The sequence below is a fragment of the Somniosus microcephalus genome, unplaced genomic scaffold, assembly GCF_052327205.1.
Source record: "Somniosus microcephalus isolate GS21.2 unplaced genomic scaffold, FLI_Smic_1.0 scaffold37, whole genome shotgun sequence".
NCBI classification, from domain to species: domain Eukaryota; kingdom Metazoa; phylum Chordata; class Chondrichthyes; order Squaliformes; family Somniosidae; genus Somniosus; species Somniosus microcephalus.
The window spans coordinates 168,982-193,751 of NW_028225224.1; the positions used below are offsets into that span (position 1 = coordinate 168,982).

The 24,770-nt window shown below is 48.9% G+C and overlaps 1 protein-coding gene across 1 annotated transcript in view; it reads left to right on the forward strand.

Annotated features, from left to right (window-relative positions):
• LOC147083853 (uncharacterized) overlaps window positions 1-24,770 on the forward strand; it is a 123,470-nt gene that overhangs the window by 23,928 nt on the left and 74,772 nt on the right. The window contains exon 2 of the mRNA XM_085980092.1: window positions 19,832-20,562. Coding sequence (XP_085836218.1) covers window positions 19,832-20,562 — 731 coding nt within the window. The remainder of the gene's footprint in view (window positions 1-19,831; window positions 20,563-24,770) is intronic.

Genomic DNA, 24,770 nt, shown 5'->3' on the forward strand with positions numbered 1-24,770 from the left:
GGACGTCCGGTGGTCATGAAAGGTAGTTAAGAAGGCAAATGGTATGCTGGCCTTCATTACAAGAGGATTTGAATACAGGAGTAAAGAAGTCTTACTCCAATTATATCTTCTTCTTCTTAGGCAGTCCCTCGGAACCGAGGATGACTTGCTTCCACATTAAAAATGAGTTCTCAGGTGTAAGGGTAAACCAGGAGAGCTTCTTCTCCCCGAGACGGACCCTCTGATATAAAGGGTCGACTGGATCCATGTTTATCTGTAATTTAAACAGAGGTCTGGTCGTCTTCCGAGCTCTTTCCCCTAGAGGAGAGGGTAGAATGGGGGTCTTTAGTGTTAAATGGTTTCACCTGGGTCCATTGCTTCCATCGCATACCCATCGGTTCCTGTAGACAAACACACGTATCACTTGTCATTAATACAGTACATGGCCCCATCCAACGGGCCCCATTCCCTTCCGATAACTTGCGTCATTACTTGTTGACCTATTCTGGGCAACTCGTCTGGTTTAAGTCCAGCATTCTGCCTTTCTAGATCTTTAATCTGTTGTTGGTTCCTTACTTCTTTATTTAGTGCTTGTACCTCCTGATTTAGTTGTACTAAGTATCTCCTTAATCTATCTTGCACTGGTCCTGGTTCTCCCACCCCTCCAGCCAAATCCTCTGGTAGTCTCATAGCTCGTCCTGTCATTAGTTCATAGGGGGTCAGTCCGGTCGTTCGTCCTGGGGTGGACCATGTGTTACACCATGGCATAGCACCATCAGTTGTTGTCTACAACATTCCGGTGCCACCACCTGGTTACGTGAGGCCCATTTCCAAATTCCATCTTGTAATTGCGCGCCAGCTTGTCTCCATTTCTCCTTTTGCTGTTTACCAGTATTTTCTTGTAGCTCCATTATATTCACTTCCTGTACCCCACTGACTATCATGACCATATTTATTTCATTTTTGAACGCGTCCTCTGGTTGCATTTCTTCCGCAGCTAGTTTTGCGCCTAGATCTGCATACCTATTCCCCATAGGGGCCTGGTCCTGGGATTCATAGAAACATAGAAGATAGGAGCAGGAGTCGGCCATTCGGCCCCTCGAGCCTGCTCCGCCATTCAATGCGATCATGGCTCATCATCCAAATTCAGGACCCGGTCCCTGCCTTCTCCCCATATCCCTTGATACCTTTAGCCTTAAGAAATATATCCAACTCCTTCTTGAATATATTTAATGTATTGGCCTCTACTGCCTTCTGTTGTAGAGAATGCCACAGGTTCACCACTCTCTGGGTGAAGAAATTCCTCCTCATTTCTCTCCTAAATGGCCTACCTCTTATCCTTAGACTGTGACCCCTGGTCCTGGACTCCCCGAACATCGGGAACATCCTTCCTGCATCTAGTCTATCCAGTCTTGTCAGAATTTTATAAGTTTCAATATTCAATACTCAAGGTGTGGTCTCACCAAGGCCCTGTACAACTGCAGCAAGACATCCTTGTTCCTGTACTCGAATCCTCTTGCTATGAAGGCCAACGTACCATTTGCCTTCTCAACCACCTGCTGCACCTGCATGCTTGCCTTCAGCGACTGGTGCACAAGGACACTCCGGTCTCGTTGCACTTCCCCTTCTCCCAATCTATTGCCGTTCAGGTAATAATCTGCCTTCTTGTTTTTGCCACCAAAGTGGATAACCTCGCATTTATCCACATTATACTGCATCTGCCATGCTTCTGCCCAATCACCCAACCTGTCCAAATCATACTCGAGTTTCTCGGCATCCTCCTCACAGCACACACGCCCACCCAGCTTTGTGTCGTCTGCAAACTTGGAGATATTACATCTAGTTCCCTCGTCTAGATCATTTATATATATTGTGAATAGCTGGGGTCCTAGGACCGATCCCTGTGGTACCCCACTAGTCACTGCCTGCCGCTCGGAAAAAGAGCCGTTTATTCCAACTCTTTGCTTCCTGTCTGCCAACCAGTTCTCTATCCAAGTCAGTACTTTGCCCCCAATCCCATGTGCCTTAACTTTACATGCTAATCTCTTCTGCGTGACCTTATTGAAAGCCTTCTGAAATTCCAAATACACCACATCCACTGGTTCTCCCTTATCTATTCTACCAGTTACATCCTCAAAAAATTCCAGTAGATTAGTCAAGCACGATTTACCTTCTGTAAATCCATGTTGACTTTGTCCGATCCTGTCACTGTTTTCCAAGTGCTCTACTATTACCTCTTTTATAATGGACTCTAGCATTTTCCCCACTACCGATGTCAGGCTTACCGGTCTATAATTTCCCGTTTTCTCTCTACCACGTTTTTTGAACAGTGGGGTAACATTAGCTACCCTCCAATCCATGGGAACTGTTCCAGAGTCTATCGAATTTTGGAAGATGACCAGCAGTTCTGTCCCTCTAGTGCTACTTGTCTCTCCCAGTCCTCTCTTCACCTTGTTTCTCCTCTCTAATGTTTCATCCTGGTGCCCATCCCCCTGTCTAATTAATTTAAACCCTCCCCCACAGCACTAGTTAACCGTCCCATGAGGACATTGGTCCCAGCTCTGTTGAGGTGCAACCTGTCCACCTTGGACAGGTCCCTCCTGCCCCAGAACTGGTCCCTCCTGCCCCAGGAATCTGAAGTCCTGCAATATTTCTCTTTCAGGTACTTATCCAATTCCCTTTTGAAAGCGGTGATTGAATCTGCCTCCACCACCCTTTCAGGCAGTGCATTCCAGATCCTAACCACTCGCTGCGTCAAAAAGTTTTTCCTCATGTCGCCTTTGGTTCTTTTGTCAATCAGCTTAAATCTGTGTCCTCTGGTTCTCGACCCCTCTGCCAATTGGAAGAGTTTCTCTCTATCTACTCTGTCCAGACCCCTCTTGATCTTGAACACCTCTATCAAATCTCCTCTCAGTCTTCTCTGCTCCAAGGAGAACAACCCCAGCTTCTCCAGTCTATCAATGTAACTGAAGTCCCTCATCCCTGGAACCATTCTCGTAAATCTTTTCTGCACCCTCTCTAAGGCCTTCACATCCTTCCTAAAGTGCGGTGCCCAGGATTGGACACAATACTCCAGTTGAGGCCGAACTAGTGTTTTATAAAGGTTCATCATAATTTCCACACTTTTGTACTCTATACCTCTATTCATGAAGCCCAGGTTCCCGTAAGATTTTTAACTGCTTTCTCAACCTGCCCTGCCACCTTCAATGATTTGTGCACATATACCCCCAGGTCTCTCTGTTCATGCACCCACTTTAGGATTGTACCCTTTAGTTTATATTTCCTCTCCTCATTCTTTCTACCAAAATGTATCACTTCACATTTTTCTGCATTAAATTTAATCTGCCACGTGTCCGCCCATTCCACCAGCCTGTCTATGTCCACTTGAAGTCTATCACTGTCTTCCTCACTGTTCACTATACTTCCAAGTTCTGTGTCATCTGCAAATTTTGAAATTGTGCCCTGTACACCCACATCCAAGTCATTAATATAGATCAAGAAAAGCAGTGGTCCTAGAACCGACCCCTGGGGAACACCACTGTGTACCTTCCTCCAGTCTGAAAAACAACCGTTCACCACTACTCACTGTTTCCTGTCACTTAGTCGATTCCCTATCCATGCAGCCACTGTCCCTTTTACTCCATGAGCTTCAACTTTGCTGGTAAGCCTATTATGTGGCACTTTGTCGAACGCCTTTTGGAAATCCATGCACACCACGTCAACCGCATTGCCCTCATCAACCCTCTCTGTTACCTCATCAAAAAACTCCATCAAGTTGGTTAAACACGATTTGCCTTTAACAAATCTGTGCTGGCTTTCCTTAATTAATCCACACTGTTAATTTTGTCCCTGATTTTTGTTTCTAAAAGCTTCCCCACTACTGAGGTAAATCTGACTGGCCCGTGGTTGCTGGGTTTGTCCTTACACCCTTTTTTGAACAAGGGTGTGACATTTGCAATTCTCCAGTCCTCTGGCACCACCCCAGTTTCTAATGAGGATTTGGAAGGTTATGGCCAGTACCTCCGCAATTTCTTCCTTCACGTCCCTCAGCGTACTAGGATGCTTCCCATCCAGTCCTGGTGACTTATTTACTTTAAGTACAGCCAGCCTTTCTAGTACCTTGTCTTTATCAATTTTTCTTCCATCCAGTATCTCCTCTACCTCCTCCTTCACTATGTCTATGGCAGCATCTTCTTCCTTGGTGAAGACAGATGCAAAGTACTGATTTAGTACCTCAGCCTTACCCTCTGCCTCCGTGCGTAGGTCTCCTTTTTGGTCCCTAATCGGCCCCACCCCTCCTCTTACTACCCGTTTACTATTTATCTGCCTATAGAAGACTTTTGGATTACCTTTTATGTTAGCTGCCATTCTATTCTCATGCTCTCTCTTTGCCCCTCGTATTTTCTTTTTCACTTCTCCTCTGAACTTTCTATATTTAGCCTGATTCTCAGATGTATTCTCGACCTGACATCTGTCATACATGCTCTTTTTCTGCTTCATCTTACTCTCTATCTCTTTCGTCATCCAGGGAGCTCTGACTTTAGTTGCCCTACATTTCCCCTTAGTGGGAATGTACCTCGACTGTACCCGAATTATTTCCTCTTTAAAGGCAGCCCATTGTTCCTCTACAGTTTTTCCTGCCAATCTTTGATTCCAATTTACCCGGGCCAGATCCATTCTCATCCCACTGAAATTGGCCTTGCCCCACAGTGCAGTGGATGCGCTCTAGACTGCACTCTCCCCCGAGGTGTCATCACCCTCACCGGGATTCAGCACTGAAAACCGGTTTGAGAGTGCCGCACTCCCGGGGGATTCCTGCACTGCCTTGCCTCCTCAAACCCTGCTGGGCGGCCACCCAGTTACAATTCCCACGAACTCTCTGTGGCTGTGGGGTGACCACCTCCTGGAACGTGTGCTCCAGGAAACTCTCAGCCTCCCGTCTGCCCAGCAGTGACTCCAGCCGCTCCCCAAGCTCAGAGACCCTGAGCTCGAGTTCCAGCCACGGGAGGCGCTTCCTGCACACGCGGTTCACCAGGACACGTGAAGCATCCTGGAGTTCCCACATGGCACAGGAATTGCAGCCATCGGTCCCATCGTTTGGTTTAAAATCTGTCTACTTAAGCTATAGATATATCTGATGTGAGGTTAGTGTCCCCTTACCCCTGTTTATTATTCAATCAGTGATTGCCCCTTTGCCAGGCCCGCTGCCTGTGGCCCCTCTCCCAGATTCCAGCCCCAGCTCTGTGCTGCCTGCGGCCCCTCTCCCAGATTCCAGCTCCAGCTCTGTGCTGCCTGCGGCCCCTCTCCCAGATTCCAGCCCCAGCTCTGTGCTGACTGAGCTGCTCTCACCTGGGGACAGCAACTGGAGCCTGAAAATCAGCTTCACTGCCCCTGGGCTGGGAAAGAGCGACATGAAACAACATTCTCCCTCTTACTACTTTCTACACTCCTTTTACAGGGTTTTAGAAATGGAGCATTTACAGACAGGAAGCTCAGACCAAACATCACGTCAAGATCTGACAGAGTCGATTCATCAGGACCTTAATATCATCGGCCTTTGCACATGGAAGGAGAGAGCAGCGATCGCAGCGCAGACAAACCGCACACGTGTTCCGTGTGTGGACTCGCCTTCAGCCGATTGCCTGCCTTGGCGAGACACGTGCACCGTCACACCGGGGAGAAACCGGGTAAAGGTGGGGACAGCGGGAAGAGATTCAGTTCCCCATCTGCGTCAGATGTTCATCGGCGCAGTCACACCGGGGACAGTCCGTTCACCTGCTCAGTGTGTGGGAAGGGATTTGTTCATCCATCCCACCTGCTGAGACACCAGCAAGCTCACTCTGATGAGAGAGCGTTTAAATGTTCTGACTGTGGGAAGAGTTTTAAAAGCTCTGGGGTTCTGAAGGAACACCAGCAAGTTCACACTGGGGAGAGGCCATTTCCCTGCTCTGTGTGTGGGAAGGGATTCTCTGTTTCATCCAAATTGCTGAGACACCAGCTTGTTCACACTGATGAGAGAGCCTTTAAATGTTCTGTGTGTCAAAAGAGCTTTAAAAGCTCCACAGACCTGGAGCGACACCATCTTGTTCACACTGATGAGAGGCCGTTTAAATGTTCTGACTGTGGGAAGAGCTTTAAATGCTCCGTGGATCTGGCCACACACCAGCGAGTTCACACCGAGGAGAGGCCATTTCCCTGCTCTGTGTGTGGGAAGGGATTCTCTGTTTCATCCAAATTGCTGAGACACCAGCTTGTTCACACTGATGAGAGAGCCTTTAAATGTTCTGTCTGTCAGAAGAGCTTTAAAAGCTCCACAGACCTGAAGCGACACCAGCTTGTTCACACTGATGAGAGAGCCTTTAAATGTTCTGTCTGTCAGAAGAGCTTTAAAAGCTCCACAGACCTGAAGCGACACCAGCTTGTTCACACTGATGAGAGACCGTTTACATGTTCTGACTGTGGGAAGAGTTTTAAAATCTCCGGGGCTCTGACCAAACACCAGCGAGTTCACACTGGGGAGAGGGAGTTCACCTGCTCTGTGTGTGGGAAGGGATTCACTCTCTCCTCCACCCTGCTGAGACACCAGCTGGTTCACACTGACGAGAGGCCAATCACCTGCTCCGAGTGCGGGAAAGGATTCACTCGTCTCACCTCTCTGCGGGAACACCAGCGGGTTCACACTGACGAGAGGCCATTTAAATGTTCCGACTGCGACAAGAGTTTCAAATGCTCCAAGGGCCTGAAGATGCATCGACGCATCCACACCGGGGAGAGGCCGTTCAGCTGCTCTCACTGCGGGAAGCGATTTACGCACTCATCTGATCTTCGGAAACACCAGTTCACCCACACTGGGAAGAGGCCATTCCCCTGCTCAGTGTGTGAAAAGAGATTCACCAGTTCATCTGACCTGCTGAGACACCAGCGAGTTCACACCTGAGTGCACTGGTCCCATTCTGCTGTTAATCACATGAAGGACTATTCTGTGTTAATAATGGCAATTATGGGGTTGGGGGGGCGGGGGCGGTTTGAAGATGCTGATAACCCCAGTAACTAGGCTGGAGTTTAAGAGGGGTCAGCCTCGTCTCAGTGGGTGACACACTCACCTCTAGAGTCAGAAGGTCGTGGGTTTGAGTCCCACTCTGGAAACTTGAGCACTTAATCTAGGCTCACATTCCAGGGCAGTATTGAGGGAGAGCTGCTCTGTCAGAGGTGCCATCTTTCAGATGCGACGTTAAACTGAGGCCCCGTCTGAAGGGATAATTACAGTCCTAGCCCTTTTGGGCTGTCCTAGATCAGGCGTATTCCCCAGACGTTCACTCTCAATTTAACTTCGAGATAGCCGAATTACATAAGATGCTTAAATGGGTCTAAAGGTTCAGACTATCTCTCCCTAAAGGAATGGAATGACTAAAGATGTTACCATCCTCCGGATAGTACTTTTAATATGTTGAACTAGACTGTAGCCTGATCCTGCTCCTATTTCGTGTGTCTAATTCTGTTAGATTCAGGAGATGGTTCTGTGATAGTGGATTGGCGGTTAGGATCAGATCAGCCATGATCTTATTGAATGGCGGAGCAGGCTCGAGGGGCCAATTGGCCTACTCCTGCTCCTATTTCTTATGTTCTTATGTAACCTTCTGGATATTATGAGGGTCTGGAATACCCCCCAGAATTCTGCAACTCCTTACAAAATTGTGTACAGATTTTGTGGGTTCACGAGTCTATACAGAATTACTCTTTGAGACTATTCTAAAAGTATATAGTTTTATTTAAGAGCTGACATTCAGTTAACATCTGTTGAATCAGTCGCAACATTAACAAATCAAAATACAATTAGCTTACATTCCTTATTTCTCAGAGATCCTTATTTTCAAATCTTTACTTCGTTACATTTCTTATTTCTTATTTCTAAATCCAGAACATCCACCAAAATCAATCTGACTTCCCGAGACTCAGTTAAAGACTTAGAGATGCCTCTGGAAAGTTGAGAAATGCTTTGCCCGTTCAACGTGTTCTGACTTTCTGTTAAAAAGGTCTTATTTTTATACCCTTTTGGCAGTGGTTTCTTCTTTGATGTTCTCTGCTGATGTCAGCTAATTGTCTTTATTGATACCGCTTTCGAATGCTTTCTATTTTATTGTCAATTCAACTATTGCATGCATAATTATTTCTCTACCTTTAAGTGTTCCAAAAACCATCGTAAAAGCAATGACAGCAATGGTTTCCATTTGATGTCAATCTTACCGAAGATTCTTCATTCAATTCTTAATATTGGCTTTACTGGTTCTTAGCAGACATTTTGACTCCCCTTATTCTCCAAGTTCAATACAAACACAATGCAATTGTTTGGTAACATAGAAAACATAGAAACATAGAAGATAGGAGCAGGAGTCGGCCATTCAGCCCTTCGAGCCTGCTCCGCCATTCAATGAGATCATGGCTGATCATTCAAATTCAGTACCCTGTTCCTGCCTTCTCCCCATATCCCTTGATCTCTTTAGCCTTAAGAAATATATCCAACTCTTTCTTGAATATATTTAATGAACTGGCCTCCACCGCCCTCTGTGGCAGAGAGTTCCACAGGTTCACCACTCTCTGGGTGAAGAAATTCCTCCTAATTTCAGTCCTAAATGGCTTACCCCTTATCCTTAGACTATGACCCCTGGTTCTGGACTCCCCAGCCATCAGAAACATCCTTCCTGCATCTACTCTGTCCAGGCCCTGCTCTGTGTGTGGGAAGGGATTCTTGCAGTCCAACAACCTGCTGGCACACCAGCTTGTTCACACTGATGAGAGGCCGTTTATATGTTCTGACTGTGGGAAGAGCTTTAAAAGCTCCAATGACCTGCTGAGACACCAGCGAGTTCACACTGTTCTGTAGCGCAGGGCCCTGTAGACAGCTGGGGTGACATGAACGTGGAATGGATGAATGTTTTATAAATTCTTGTACTGCTGTTTAATCTTTCAATCTGTTGTGCTGATGATCCCCTTGATTTGACTGTTAATGTTATTTTTGTTTTTCTCCTTATCACAGGCAATTGCCTATTAAAAGTCAACCATCACAACCAATAAAACCTGTAACATAACAAAAAAAAAGTTTAAAGGAAACTTAAATGAAATTAAAATTCTATTTTCGGTGGTGATGATGCACGCCAGTCCCTCCGGTACCCACTGGTCACGGAAGGCCTCGAGCACGCCGGTGGACTGTTCATGTTATTACATCGAATGTACAGCACAGAAACAGGCCATTCAGCCCAACTGGTCCATGCCGGGGTTTATGATCCACGCGAGCCTCCTCCGACATATCCTCCTATGTTTATCTGGCTTCGTCTTAAATACATCTATGCCATTAGCCTCAACTACTCCTTGTGGGAGCGAGTTCCACATTCTCATCACTCTCTGGGTAAAGAACTTTCTCCTGAATTCCCTCCTGGATTTATTAATGACTGTTATATTGATGGCCCCATAACTATGATGAGATTCTGTTAATCTGACCAGTATGTTGTTGTACTTTGTCTTTTTCTGATGAATGAAACATTACTGAGCCCCTGTACCCGTGTTATGGGATGAAGTGCCAGACAAGTGAAGGCACAACGTCTGGGTGTGAATCTAATAATAACCTCACGGACCATATAGGTGTGATAGCCAGATGGGCTTGATGTTATAGTCTGGTCACAGATGGACTAAATTCCCTGAATTAGCAAGAGTTCAGGAGGCGGTCAACAGACGAGTCCAAACATAAGAACATAAGAAGTAGGAGCAGGAGTAGGCCATACGGCCCCTTGGGCCTGCTCCGCCATTCAATAGGATCATGGCTGATCCGAACCTAGACTCACGTCCACTTCCCTGCCCGCTCCCCGTAACCCCTAACTCCCTTATCAGTTAGGAAACTGTCTATCTCCGTTTTAAATTTATTTAATGTTGCAGCTTCCACAACTATCTGAGGTAGCAAATTCCATAGATTTACTACCCTCCGAGTGAAGAAGTTTCTCCTCATCTCAGTTTTGAAAGGGCAGCCCCTTATTCTAAGATTATGCCCCCTAGTTTGAGTCTCACCCCTCAGTGGAAACATCCTCACCGCATCCACCCGATCAAGCCCCCTCACAATCTTATATGTTTCGATAAGATCGCCTCTCATTCTTCTGAATTCCAATGAGTAGAGGCCCAACCTACTCAACCTTTCCTCATAAGTTAACCCCCTCATCTCCGGAATCAACCAAGTGACCCTTCTCTGAACTACTGTGAGAGCAAGCATATGTTTTCTTAAATATGGAAAGCAAAACCGTACGCAGTATTCCAGGTGTGGCCTCACCAGTACCCTGTATAACTGAAGCAAGACTTCCCTGCTTTTATACTCCATCCCCCTTGCAATAAAAGCCAAGATTCCATTGGCCTTCCTGATCACCTGCTGTACCTGCATACTAACCTTCTGTGTTTCATGCACCAGGACCCCCAGATCCCTTTGTACTGTAGCACTTTGCAGTTTCTTTCCATTTAGATAATAACTTGCTCTTTGATTTTTTCTGCCAAAGTGCATAACCTCACACTTTCCAACATTATACTCCATCTGCCAAATTTCTGCCCACTCACTTCGCCTGTCTATGTCCTTTTGCAGGTTTTTTATGTCCTCCTCACTCACTGCTTTCCCTCCCATCTTTGTATTGTTGGCAAATTTGGATACGTTGCACTCGGTCCCCTCCTCCAAATCGTTAATATAGATTGTAAAGAGTTGGGGTCCCAGCACTGACCCCTGCAGAACACCACCAGTTACTGATTGCCAACCCGAGAATGAACCATTTATCCCAACTCTCTGTTTTCTGTTAGATAGCCAATCTTCCACCCATGCCAGTATATTACCCCCAATCCTGTGATTTTTTATCTTGATCAGTAATCTTGTGTGGCACCTTGTCAAATGCCTTTTTGAAGTCCAAATATACCACATCCACTGGTTCCCCTTTATTCACCCTGTTTGTTACGTCCTCAAAGAATACGAGCAAATTTGTCAAACATGATTTCCCCTTCATAAAACCATGCTGACTGTCAGATTAAATTATGCTTATCCAAATATCCTGTTACTGCTTCCTTAATAATGGACTCCAACATTTTACCAACCACAGATGTTAGGCTAACTGGTCAATACTTTCCAGCCTTTTGTCTACCTCCCTTTTTAAATAAGGGCATTACATTAGCAGTTTTCCAATCTGCTGGGACCTTTCCTGAATCCAGGGAGTTTTGGAAAATTACAACCAATGCATCCGCAATCCCTACCACTACTTCTCTCAAGACCCTAGGCTGTAAGCCATCAGGTCCAGGGGACTTATCTGCCTTAAGTCCCATGATCTTACCGAGTACCACCTCCTTAGTGATTTTATTCGTGTTTAGCTCCTCCCCCGCCCCCCCCCATAGCCCCCTGTTTGTCCAGTATTGGGATATTTTTAGTGTCCTCTACTGTAAAGACTGATACAAAATATTTGTTCAGCGTATTTGCCATCTCCATGTTCCCCACTACTAATTTCCCAGTCTCGTCCTCTAAGGGACCAACATTCACTTTAGCCACCCTTTTTCTTTTTATACAACTGTAGAAACTCTTGCTATCTGTTTTTATATTTTTTGCTAGTTTACTTTCATAATCTATCTTCCCTTTCTTAATTAATCTTTTAGTTATTCTTTGCTGGCTTTAAATGCTTCCCACTCTTCTATCCTCCCACTAGATTTGGCTACTTTGTATGCCCTTGTTTTCAGTCAGATACTATCCTTTCTTACTTTACTTAGCCACAGATGGCTGTCTTTTCTTTTATGCCACTTTTTCCTCAGTGGAACATATTTTCCTTGAAAGTTGTGAAATATCTCCTTGAATGTACACCACTGCTCCTGTACCGTTTTACACCTTAATCTATTTTCCCAGTCCACTTTAGTCAACTCTGCTCTCATACCTTCATAGTCTCCTTTTATTTAAGCTTAGTACGCTGGTTTGAGATCCAACTTTCTCACCCTCCAACTGAATTTGGAATTCAACCATGTTATGGTCACTCATTCCAAGGGGATCCTTTACTAGGACATTTTTTATTAATCCTGTCTCATTACACAGGACCAGATCTAAGATTGCCTGCCCCCTGGTTGGTTCAGTAACATACTGCTCAAGGAACCCATCCCTAATGCACTCTATGAACTCTTTCTCAAGGCTGCCCTGCACAATTTGATTTGTCCAGTCAATATGAAAGTTAAAATCTCCCATGATTATAGCTGTTCCCTTATTACAACCCCAACTATTTCCTGATTTATACTCCGACCATTGGAGTTGCAACTGTTAGGAGGCCGATAGACTACGCCCACTAGTGACTTTTTCCCCTTATTATTCCTTATTTCCACCCAAACCGTTTCACAATCCTGATCCTTTGACCCAATATAATTTCTCACTATTGCAGTGATTCCATCCTTTATTAACACAGCCACCCCACCTCCTTTTCCTTCCTGTCTGCCCTTCCTAATAGTCAAATACCCCTGGATGTTTAGTTCCCAGTCATGGTCACCCTGCAGCCATGTCTCCGTAATGGCCACCAGATCATACCCATGTGTAGTTATTTGTACCATCAACTCATCTATTTTGTTACGAATGCTGCGTGCATTCAGATAAAGAACTTTTAAATATGTTTTGTGACAATTTATTCCTGCTTTTACCCCTTTTACTACTTTACCTTTATCTTTATATATTCTGTCCCTTCCTGGCACGCTCTGGTTTTTAATTCCCCCACTGCTACCTTGCTCTATTGCCTTCTCTGCTGACATTTTTATTTTTCGCTCTCTTGAAACCTCCCCCCCACTAATTAGTTTGAAGCCCTCTCTACAGCCCTAGTTATTCGATTCACCAAGATTCTAGTCCCAGCACTGGCCAAGTGAAGTCTGTCCCAACGGAACAGCTCTCTCCTGTCCCAGTACTGGTGCCAGTGTCCCAAGAAGCAAAACCCATTTCTCCCACACCAGTCTTTGAGCCACACATTTAACTCTCTGATTTTATTTACCCTAGCCAAATTTGCTCGTGAGGGCAGGTACAGCAAGGGTTAGATACAGAGTAAAGCTCCCTCTACACTGTCCCATCAAACACTCTCAGGGCAGGTACATCACGGGTTAGATACAGAGTATAGCTCCCTCTACACTATCCCATCAAATACTCCCAGGGCAGGTACAGCACAGGTTAGATACAGAGTAAAGCTCCCTCTACACTGTCCCATCAAACACTCCCAGAGCAGGTACAGCACGGGTTAGATACAGAGTAAAGCTCCCTCTACACTGTCCCGTCAAACACTCCCAGGGCAGGTACAGCACGGGTTAGATACAGCGTAAAGCTCCCTCTACACTGTCCCGTCAAACACTCCCAGGGCAGGTACAGCACGGGTTAGATACCGAGTGTCAGCCGTGGCTCAGGCGGCAGCACTCTCTCCTCTGAGTCAGAAGGTTGTGGGTTGAAGTCCCACTCCAGAGACTCGAGTCTAAAACTCTGTGCTGCCCCTCCAGTGCAGTGCTGAGGGAGTAAAGCCCAGTGCAGAGTAAAGTTCCCTCTGCACTGCTCCACTAACAGGCCTGAGCCCCAAACTCAGAAGAGCGCCCTCTGCTGCATTCCACTTGCCTCAGCAGCGGGAGAAGCAGGCAGCGGAAGTCCCGCCCCTCGGGCACCCCGATTGATTGGAGGATCCGCTGCCACCTCAGTCCTTCGAGCTGCGCCTGCTCTCTCCCTATTGGTCGGAGCTCCCGTCAGTCACCGCCGCGGAGTTGATGACGTGCCCCAGTCCGGCTCCCTGCAGAAGACAAGGGGCTGCGGCCGCTCAATCCGCACTGCTCGGTGCCGGGAGGGCGCTGGGACGGTGCGGTTTGTATTTTCTTTTTATTTATCTCCCCGCCCGCGCTTCTCTCCGCTATATATAAAAATACCTCATAAAACTCACTTTCCGCCGGTGATCCGGACTCTCGCGGTTGCCCGGGCCGACCCAGAATGCGAGGCCCTGCGCAGGCGCGGTAGCGACTCATCCTCGGGAGCGGGGCCCGGCAGCGCATGCGGAGTAGGCGGAGGGGCGGGGCCTGTTCAGAGCCAGCGCTCACCTTGGAGCGGCGCATGCGGAGGAGGGGGAGGGGGCGGGGCCTGTTCAGAGCCCGTGCTCACCTTGGAGCGGTGCATGCGGAGTAGGGGGAGGGGGCGGGACCTTTTCAGAGCCCGCGCTCACCTTGGAGCGGCGCATGTGGAGTAGGGGGAGGGGGCGGGGCCTGTTCAGAGCCCGCGCTCACCTTGGAGCGATGCATGCGGAGGAGGGGGCGGGGTCGGGGCCTGTTCAGAGCCCGCGCTCACCTTGGAGCGGCGCATGCGGAGTTGGGGGAGGGGGCGGAGCCTGTTAGGAGCCTGCGCTCACCTTGCAGCGGCGCATGCGGAGTAGGGGGAGGGGGCGGGGCCTGTTAGGAGCCCGCGCTCACCTTGCAGCGGCGCATGCGGAGTAGGGGAGGGGGCGGGGCCTGTTTAGAGCCTGCGCTCACCTTGGAGCGGCGCATGCGGAGTAGGGGGAGGGGGCGGGGCCTGTTCAGAGCTCGCGCTCACCTTGGAGCAGCGCATGCGGAGTAGGGGAGGGGGCGGGGCCTGTTCAGAGCTCGTGCTCACCTTGGAGCAGCGCATGCGGAGTAGGGGGAGGGGGCGGGGCCTGTTCAGAGCCCGCGCTCACCTTGGAGCGTCGCATGCGGAGTAGGGGGAGGGGGCGGGGCCTGTTCAGAGCCCACGCTCACCTTGGAGCGGTGCATGTGGAGTAGGGGGAGAGGCCGGAGCCTGTTCAGAGCCCGCGCTCACCTTGGAGCGGCGCATGCGGAGTAGGGGGAGGGGGCGGGGCCTGTTCAGATCCCACGCCCACCTTGGAGCAGCGCATGCGGAGTAGGGGGCGGCGGCGGGCCTGTTCAGAGCCCGCGCTCACCTTGGAGCGGTGCATGTGGAGTAGAGGGAGCGGGCGGGGCCTGTTCAGAGCCTGCGCTCACCTTGGAGCAGCGCATGCGGAGTAGGGGGAGGGGGCGGGGCCTGTTCAGAGCCCGCGCTCACCTTGGAGCGGCGCATGTGGAGTGGGGGGAGGGGGCGGGGCCTGTTCAGAGCCCGCGCTCACCTTGGAGTGGCGCGTGCGGAGTAGGGGGAGGGGGCGGGTCCTGTTCAGAGCCCGCGCTCACCTTGGAGCGGCGCATGCGGAGTAGGGGGAGGGGGCGGGGCCTGTTCAGAGCTCGCGCTCACCTTGGAGCAGTACATGTGGAGTAGGGGGAGAGGCCGGAGCCTGTTCAGAGCCCGCGCTCACCTTGGAGCGGCCATGCGGAGTAGGGGGAGGGGGCGGGGCCTGTTCAGAGCCCGCGCTCACCTTGGAGCGGCGCATGCGGAGTAGGGGGAGGGGGCGGGGCCTGTTCAGAGCTCGCGCTCACCTTGGAGCAGTGCATGTGGAGTAGGGGGAGAGGCCGGAGCCTGTTCAGAGCCCGCGCTCACCTTGGAGCGGCCATGCGGAGTAGGGGGAGGGGGCGGGGCCTGTTCAGAGCCCGCGCTCACCTTGGAGCGGAGTAGGAGGAGGGGGCGGGGCCTGTTCAGAGCTCACGCTCACCTTGGAGCGGCACATGCGGAGTAGGGGGAGGGGGCGGGGCCTGTTCAGAGCCCGCGCTCACCTTGGAGCGGAGCATGCGGAGTAGGGGGAGGGGGCGGGGCCTGTTCAGAGCTCACCTCCAACAATGAGAACAACAACAACTTGTATTTCTATAGCGCCTTTAACGTTGGAAATCGTCCCAAGGCGCTGCACAGGAGGATTGTAAGACATTGAAAAATGTGACCCCGAGCCACAGAAGGAGAAATTCGGGCAGATGGTCAAAAGCTTGGTCACAGAAGTGGGTTTTGATCAGCCATGATCTCATTGAATGGCGGAGCAGGCTCGAGGGGCCGAATGGCCGACTCCTGCTCCTATTTTCTATGAAAGAGAGGTGGAGAGGTTCAGGGAGGGAATTCCAGAGCTTAGGGCCGAGGCAACAGAAGACACGGCCACTGATGGTGCAGCGATTATAATCAGGGATGCTCAAGAGGGCAGATTTGGAGGAACGCAGGTGTCTCGGGGGGAAGGAGGTTGTTTACTTTGGAACCGAGGAGGCTGAGGGGAGACCTGATTGAGGTGTATAAAATTCTGAGGGGCCGAGATAGGAAGGACCTATTTCCCTTGGCAGAGGGGTCCACAACCAGGGGGCATAGATTTAAAGTAATTGGTTGGAGCTTTAGAGGGGAGTTGAGGAGAAATGTTTTCACCCAGTGGGTGGTGGAGGTCTGGAACTCACTGCCTGACAGGGTGGTAGAGGCAGAAACTCTCATCACATTTTAAAAAGTACTTGGATATGCACTTGAAGTGCCGTAACCTACAAGGCCACGGACCAAGTGCTGGAAAGTGGGATTAGTGTGGATAGCACTTAATCGGCCGGCACGGACAAGATGGGCCGAATGGCCTCCTTCTGTGCCTTAATTTTTCTGTGATTCTATCGCGGGGGGCGGGTGGTTGTGAGGCTGAAGGGAATAACTAAGATAGGGAGGGGCGAGGCCATGGAGGGATTTGAAAACAAGGATGAGAATTTTGAAATCGAAACATTGCTAAACGGGAGCCAATGTAGGTCAGTGAGTACAGGGGTGATGGGTGAATGGGACTTGGCGTTGAGTTACGACACGGGTAGTTTTGGATCACCTCAAGTTTACGTGGGGTGGAATGTGGGACGCCAGCCAGGAGTGCACTGGAATAGTTGAGTCTCGAGGTAACAAAGGCCCAGGTGAGGGTTTCAGCAGACGATGAGCTGAGGCGGGGCGGAGACGGGCGATGTTACTGAGGTGGAAATAGGCGGTCTTTGTTATGCTGCGGATATGTGTTCGGAAGCTCATTTCAGGGTCAAATATGACACCAAGGTTGTGAACAGTGTGGTTCAGCCTCAGACAGATGTTAGGGAGAGGGATGGAGTCAGTGGCTAGGGAACAGAGTTTGTGGCAGGGACTGAACACAATTGCTTTAGTCTTCCCAATATTTAATTGGAGAAAATTTCTGCTCACCCAGAACCGGATTAGAGATCGTGGCGGGGTCGAGAGAAGTGATGGTGAGGTCGACCTGGGTGTCGTCAGTGTACATGTGGAAACTGACGCTGTGTTTTCAGATGATGTCACCAAGGGGCAGCATTTAGATGAGAAATAGGAGGGGCTTAAGGATAGATCCTTGGGGGACACCAGAGGTAACGATGCGGGAGCGGGAAGAGAAACCATTGCAGGCGATTCTGTGGCTACGATTAGATAGATAAGAATGGAACCAGGCGAGTGCAGTCCCACCCAGCTGGACGACGGTGGAGAGGTGTTGGGAGAAGGATGGAGTGGTCAACCGTGTCAAAGGCTGCAGACAAGTCAAGAAGGATGAGGAGAGATAGTTTACCTTTGTCACAGTCACAAAGGATGTCATTTGATTAGACTTTGATGAGACTTGATTTGACTTCAGGGCCAAGTCAGTGAGGTGGATTGGGCTGATTCTGGCCTGCTGGTTATTGTGGGCATGGCTGGACACCAGTGGGACCGGCTCTGCCCTGTTTGTTCTTTGAGGCAAAATTAGTCAAAAAAGTTCCTGCTCCCCCCCTTACCATTTCTACACTCCTTTTACAGGGTTTTAGAAGTGGAGCATTTACAGACAGGAAACTTAAACCAAACATCACCTCAAATTCTGACAGATTTACGCGATTCCTCAGGACCTGATTCAGTCGCTCCTCCAATCTGCTGGCACACCCGTGAGTTCACACTGGGGAGAGAACTTTTAAATGTTCTGAAAGAGCTTCAAAATCTACAAATACCTGAAGCGACACCAGTGGCCACACACTGGGAGAAACCCAGGCCGCATGTGTGGGAAGGGATTCACTCAGCCATCCGTTCCAATGATACACCAGCAAGTTCACACTAGGGAGAGACCTTTAACCCACTCCATGTGTGGGCAGGGATTAATTGCACCCTCCGTGCTGCTGAGACACCAGCTTGTCCACACCGATGAGAGACCGTTGACATGCTCCGTGTTTTTGAAGCGATTCTCTCATTCTGCCACCCTCCTGAGACACCAGCTTGTTCACAGTGATGAGAGATCGATTAAATGTTCTGACTGTGGGAAGAGATTTAAAAGGTCTGTGGAAACGTGAATAAAATGGACAATGAATTGGCTTACAAAAATGGTTTGGATTTGGAAATGGGAATAAAATGGGCAATGAATTGGCTCACAAAATGGCTTCACACAAGAAAAGTCTAGATTAAATTAAAAAGCAGCCCCAGCTTTGCAGAGTGCAAAAGCTAGCAGAACAGAGAAATACCTGCCCCAGCCTGAGGCCAAGTATTAACGAAGTGCTAACGACCAGATCAGGGTCACTGAAAGGGCCTAACTGCTGACTAGAGAATGATTGACTAGCCATTGTTCGGTGCCCACAGCAGTGAGACAAGTCAGGACCTGCTTGCCAGACTGAAGACCAGATCATGGTCAAACCGAAAGGGCTTTAGTGATTCCCATTGGAGAACGCTTGTTGCCAGGGAAGTGATGTAACAAAACACTTGTTGCCAGGAAAGTGATGTAGTGACCCTTGTCCCACGGTATAATAGGGGCTTCCCCACCGGTATTCTCTCTCTTAGCCAGAAGGCGTGTGGAACATCAAGAGGGTCAGACATCTCCCGGGGACGTAAATGCTGGCACCACGTGTCTAACCCGGGGTGACCCTCGGGACATGAATGTACTGTCGATATGCTGTATGACCACTCCGGACAGTAATGAATAAAATGATGTTGTTTTAACTCTCCAAACCCTCGAGCCTGGAATTCTTCGTACTACGGAACTCAAGACGAGGACCAGAAAAACCCGGTTCTTACAACTTGGCGTAGTCGGCAGGATCGCAAGACATCAAGAAAGGGGAAAAAGGTAAGCACTGGAATTTATTGTGCCCTTTTTGCACCCTGTCTCTGCGATCTTTATTGAATGAACCAACCGGGTAGCGTACCCTCTGGCTGGCGGTTAACGGAGCACAGGTCCCATTGCTAGCTAGCACGCGGCGGAGTCCGGGACAACTCTAGTCTATTTCAAACTTATTCGTTAAGTCTACGACCTGTGCACAGGTCCCATTGCTAGCTAGCACGCGGCGGAGTCCGGGACGACTCTAGTCTATTTTAAACTTATTCGTTAAGTCTATGACCTGTGGCAACATGACGGAACCAAGTAGAAAACCAACGACGGAAAAAGGAGGCAGAGCCCCTCCTGAGACCACGTTAGAGGAAATAGTAATCCAACTCAAACAGTATATAGAAAGTACATTCGATGTCCCATAACATGAATATAATATCGAATCAAAATTTGGTGCCTCAAAAGGACAATGGTCCCTTGATGATATAAAAAGAGCATGGGGCAAGACCACCCGTATGAAAGGAGGGAAAAGAAAAACGGGCTGGGTATTGGCCACCTTGAAACAGTGTAGGCAGAGAGGGGAAATAACTCGGAAGGCGGCAGAGGCCAAAGAGAAAGAACAAAAAACAGCTCTCCGTGAACAGATAACAAAATACAAAACCGAGTTAGAGAAACACCAAAAATGCCTTGAAAAAGCAAACGAAAGAGCAGAAAAGTGGAAGGCAAAAACCAAGAAAGGGAGATACACAGGGAAAATAGGGAAAATCCCGGAGTGGTGATGACTACTCCAACACTCTTGTATCCTACCTATCCTGCAGCGCCCCCTACAGCCCCTCCGGCATATGAACAGCCCACGCTCCAACCCCGATCAAACGAAGCCCATATTGCTATAATAAATACCCCTCTTACGGACTCATCAGATGAAGAAGATATAACCAAGAAACCACCCCCATGCCTTGCCCCCATCAGGTTACAAAAACATGAAGTAGGCGGCCGAAATCTCCGAATTTATACCTACTACCCGGCCAACCCAAAAGATATAGATCAATGGGCAACTGATATGCCGCACCCAAAGAAAAGCGGAGTAAAAGCCTGGCAGTTCCTGGAAAGAAAAAGGACAATCTATAACCTGCACCCATTTGATGGATGCCAGGTTATAGCAGTAGTAGTTAGCGCAAGAGAGTCGGCCGCCCTGACGGCAATAGTAAATATGGCCATCACCAGACGAGCAAACACCCTACTTAACGCAGCCAGACAAGCACACCAAGTGGCCTTAGCGGCGCACCAAGCAGCCAACCCACCTCCAGCTGTCGGAGCCCAACCCCCCGCCGTACAACCTCCAGCACCACCAGTCCTAATAGTCCCCCCTGACCTAGCTCTGATAGAATCAGAAGCCGATAGGACAGAAGGGTGGACGGCCATTAGAAATTGGCTACAGGAAAGGGGCCCGAGCAATCCAGACTGGTCCAAAATAGCCTCCTGTGTCCAAAAAGAAAAAGAAGACCCCAATGACTTCGCCGGTCGTTTCGCCAACCAGTGGTTAGAGTACTCTGGCATGGGACAGAATACCGAAGCAGAGGTGGATGCCTGCACCCATGAACCATTGAAAAACACCTTTATAAATGGTTTGAGACCTGACCTGGCAAAATTGGTAAAATTAACAATGGCAAACTGGAAAACAAACGCAGTTTCTTTTGCGGACCTGACCCAACAAGCCGTAACCCAGGATAGAGAACACTGTGCCAAGCTCCGAGCCATGAAACTAAACCCCCCCGGAGCGAGTAAACTCTGCACCCCCCTGGGAAAACCCAGATAAGAAACCAGGCAATTGCCACAAATGTGGGAAAGAGGGACACTGGGCTAGAACATGCCGAGTGGGCAACAGGGGTAGAGGAAGAGGTGGGGGAGGACAATGGCGAGGACAGGCAGTCCCAGATAATCAACCCGGCACAAATCCGTGGCAGACCCTGGGCGCCGCCGGCCTGTATGACACCCAGGCAATTACCCCCTCCCCACCGACCCTTAGCCCTGGAGAGATGGCGATGGTAGAAATGTACCGGAACTCAAACTCCACCGGAAGGGAAACCTTCGACAGCATGGCCCGACAGCATTCAAAAAACCAATAGACCCCACCAACGAACCCCCAAAGGTAGAGGTACCTTGGCAACTGAGAGCTTTAATCACCCAAGCCAGGGACGGCCTCTATATGACTTTGTTGGTGGGAAAAACAGATAACTCACCCCCACTGGAAGTAGACTGCCTATTGGATACAGGAGCAGAATTAACGGTCTTCCCCACACAATATGCCCAAGACTGCCCATTAGATGGAAAGACTAAGAAAGCCTCAGGGGCCAGCGGAGAAGACATCATCTTACATAGAACCCACCAAATGACCTTGTGTTTCGGCCCCTATGAAACAAGGGAACATATATGGATTGGGCCCGTCACCGCCCCCATCATAGGCTTGGACATATTGACAAAGCTAGACTTTAGCCTACACTTCACTGGGAATGGAGACATAGGCTGGACGATCCAAAACAGCCCCCGCAGGATAAGAGCTGTGAAAGAGAATAGTAAGGACGAGTGGGGCCTGAAGGACCATCCTATCTGTGCGACCACGATTATGGAAACAGATAATTTGACCATTACTAAATCCGGGCCGGGCAATCCAGCAAGCATGATTCCCCTGACAAACCCCAGAGAACTAGAAAGTGATCACGACTGTGTAAACCTGTTAGACACCATGCAGCAAAGGGCTGAGACACAGGAAATACCCATACACAATCCCGAAATGGTCCTTTACACGGATGGGTCATCCTTTGTGGAAAAAGGAACTCGATTGGCAGGGTGGGCGGTTACAACAGAATTCGCAGTAGTACGAGCAGGAAGCATGGGAGGAGGGGCCTCAGCACAACAGGCAGAACTAGTCGCCCTCACCCAAGCCTGCCTCTATGCTCGAGACAAGACGGCCAATATATATACTGATTCTAGATATGCCTTTGGCATCGCTCATGACTTTGGACAATTATGGAAACAAAGAGGTTTTCTGACAGCTGCAGGTACACCCATAAAAAATGGAAGAGAGGTAACAGCATTAATGGAGGCCATCCAGTTACCCGAAGAAGTGGCCATACTAAAATGTAAGGGCCATATCAAAGAGGATACCCCTGAAGCTAGGGGCAACGCTAGGGCAGACGAAGCAGCAAAATACGCCGCCCGTACCATTAGCCCCCCAACACCTCAGGTGCGATATATCACGACAAACAACGACCAAGGGGACATCCTACTAATGCAAAGAGAGACCCCAAGGGAGGAGCAATGGACATGGTTAGAAAATGGGTTGCAACCCAATAAAGATGGCATATGGCAACATCTCAAAATGGGAGCAGTAGGATGCCCAAAGAAACTGATGCCGTTTTTGGCCCAACAAATACACTCGTGTGGACACATAGCCGCACAGCAAATGACAGCCAGATTCCAGAGAAATTGGTGGGCAAAAGGGTTTCGAACTCAAGCCCAAAGAATAGTGGAGCAATGTGTGACATGCCAGAAAGTAAATCCCGGACAAAAAATTGAAGTACCAATGTTAAAAGCACCTGCTCCGGCAGGGCCCTTCCAACATTTACAGGTCGACTATATTTCCTTGCCAAAATGTCAGGGATATACAGATGTATTGGTGATAGTCGATCGCTTTTCACAATGGATTGAAGCCACCCCAGTTCGAAGCGCCACCGCTGCTGCAACCGCGAAAGTCTTGTGTAAAGATTACATTCCTAGATGGGGCGTGCCCTTATGTATTGACTCAGACCAAGGCACACATTTTACGGGGGAAATAATTAAAGAACTTTGTAGACTACTACAAATACAATGGTCATTGCATTGCCCATACCACCCCCAATCATCGGGACAAGTGGAAAGAGCAAACAGGACAATTAAACAACGGCTCACTAAGTATCACTCTGAAGGAGTGCCATGGCCTCAGGCCCTACCCCTTGTCCTATGTAGTATTCGAGCCACCCCGAATAGGACCACTGGACTAAGCCCCTATGAGGTCGTTACCGGTAGACCAATGTCGCTACCCGGAACAATAGATCTACGTAGGGCTGACATTCATCTTCTAAGTGACACAGTACTAAAGTATTGCAAAGATCTAACAGATGCTGTCAGTTTTGCTTCCCAACAGGTCAGCGCAGCGTGGCAAGAACCCCCACCGGGAGGACACAGTTTAGTCCCCGGGCTACAAGTTTGGGTAAAGAAAATAAAGCCAGCCCCCCTGGAAGACAAGTGGGAAGGTCCGTATGTCATCCTGTTGACCACAGGAGCAGCCGTGAAACTACAAGGAAAGAAAGCTTGGATACACGCGTCACACATGAAAAGAGATACGACAGGAGCCCCAACAGAAGGATAAATTGGACTTATTGTGTACCATGATTCCCATACATGGCTGAAAACATTGGGACAGAAATGACTGTATGGTTTGATTGTTATAAGTGGTGTAATTTTGGGAATTATTATTTTTGTAAATATTATCAAATGTTGTATAAGTCGTGCAGGAGCTACTATACCCCCTCGCCTCTACCGAATTAGGGTAGAAGTAGACACAGCAAAGCAGGGGGAACCCCCAGAGGAAGCCTGTTCGGTCCTACACAGTTATCTGTAAATTGGAAATTAAAACCCTTTTGGTTGTGTTCATGGCCAGAACACAAACAAAACGGAGACACAGGGTGTGTTTTTGATAAAGTGCACTATCAAGAGTATACCTTGTATATAATGATTCTTGTAGATTGTATAAAGAATCAAAGGGAGGGATGTGGAAACGTGAATAAAATGGACAATGAATTGACTTACAAAAATGGTTTGGATTTGGAAATGGAAAAAAATGGGCAATGAATTGGCTCACAAAATGGCTTCACACAAGAAAAGTCTAGATTAAATTAAAAAGCAGCCCCAGCTTTGCAGAGTGCAAAAGCTAGCAGAACAGAAAAATACCTGCCCCAGCCTGAGGCCAAGTATTAACGAAGTGCTAACGACCAGATCAGGGTCACTGAAAGGGCCTAACTGCTGACTAGAGAATGATTGACTAGCCATTGTTCGGTGCCCACAGCAGTGAGACAAGTCAGGACCTGCTTGCCAGACTGAAGACCAGATCATGGTCAAACTGAAAGGGCTTTAGTGATTCTCATTGGAGAACGCTTGTTGCCAGGGAAGTGATGTAACAAAACACTTGTTGCCAGGAAAGTGATGTAGTGACCCTTGTCCCAAGGTATAATAGGGGCTTCCCCACCGGTATTCTCTCTCTCTTAGCCAGAAGGCGTGTGGAACATCAAGAGGGTCAGACATCTCCCGGGGACGTAAATGCTGGCACCACGTGTCTAACCCGGTGTGACCCTCGGGACACGAATGTACTGTCGATATGCTGTATGACCACTCCGAACAGTTATGAATAAAATGATGTTGTTTTAACTCTCCGAACCCTCGAGCCTGGAATTCTTCGTACAACGGAACTCAAGACGAGGACCAGAAAAACCCGGTTCTTACAGGTCCCAGGATCTGAAGAGACACCAGCTGGAGAGAGCAGGAGAGATTATCTTCCCACACACGGAGCAGGTGAACATATTCACTCGGCCCTCGAATCTACTGGCACACCAGCGAGTTCACACTGGGGAGAGGCCGGTGAAACATTCCAACAGTGGGAAAAGCTTTCAAAGGTCGCAGGAGCTGAAGGGACTCCAGCTGGAGAGAGCAGGAAAGAGGCCATTCACCTGCTCCGTTTGTGGGAAGAGATTCTCTCGGTCCTCGAATCTGCTGACTCACCAGCGAGTTCACACCGGGGAGAGACCGTTCACCTGCTCCGTGTGT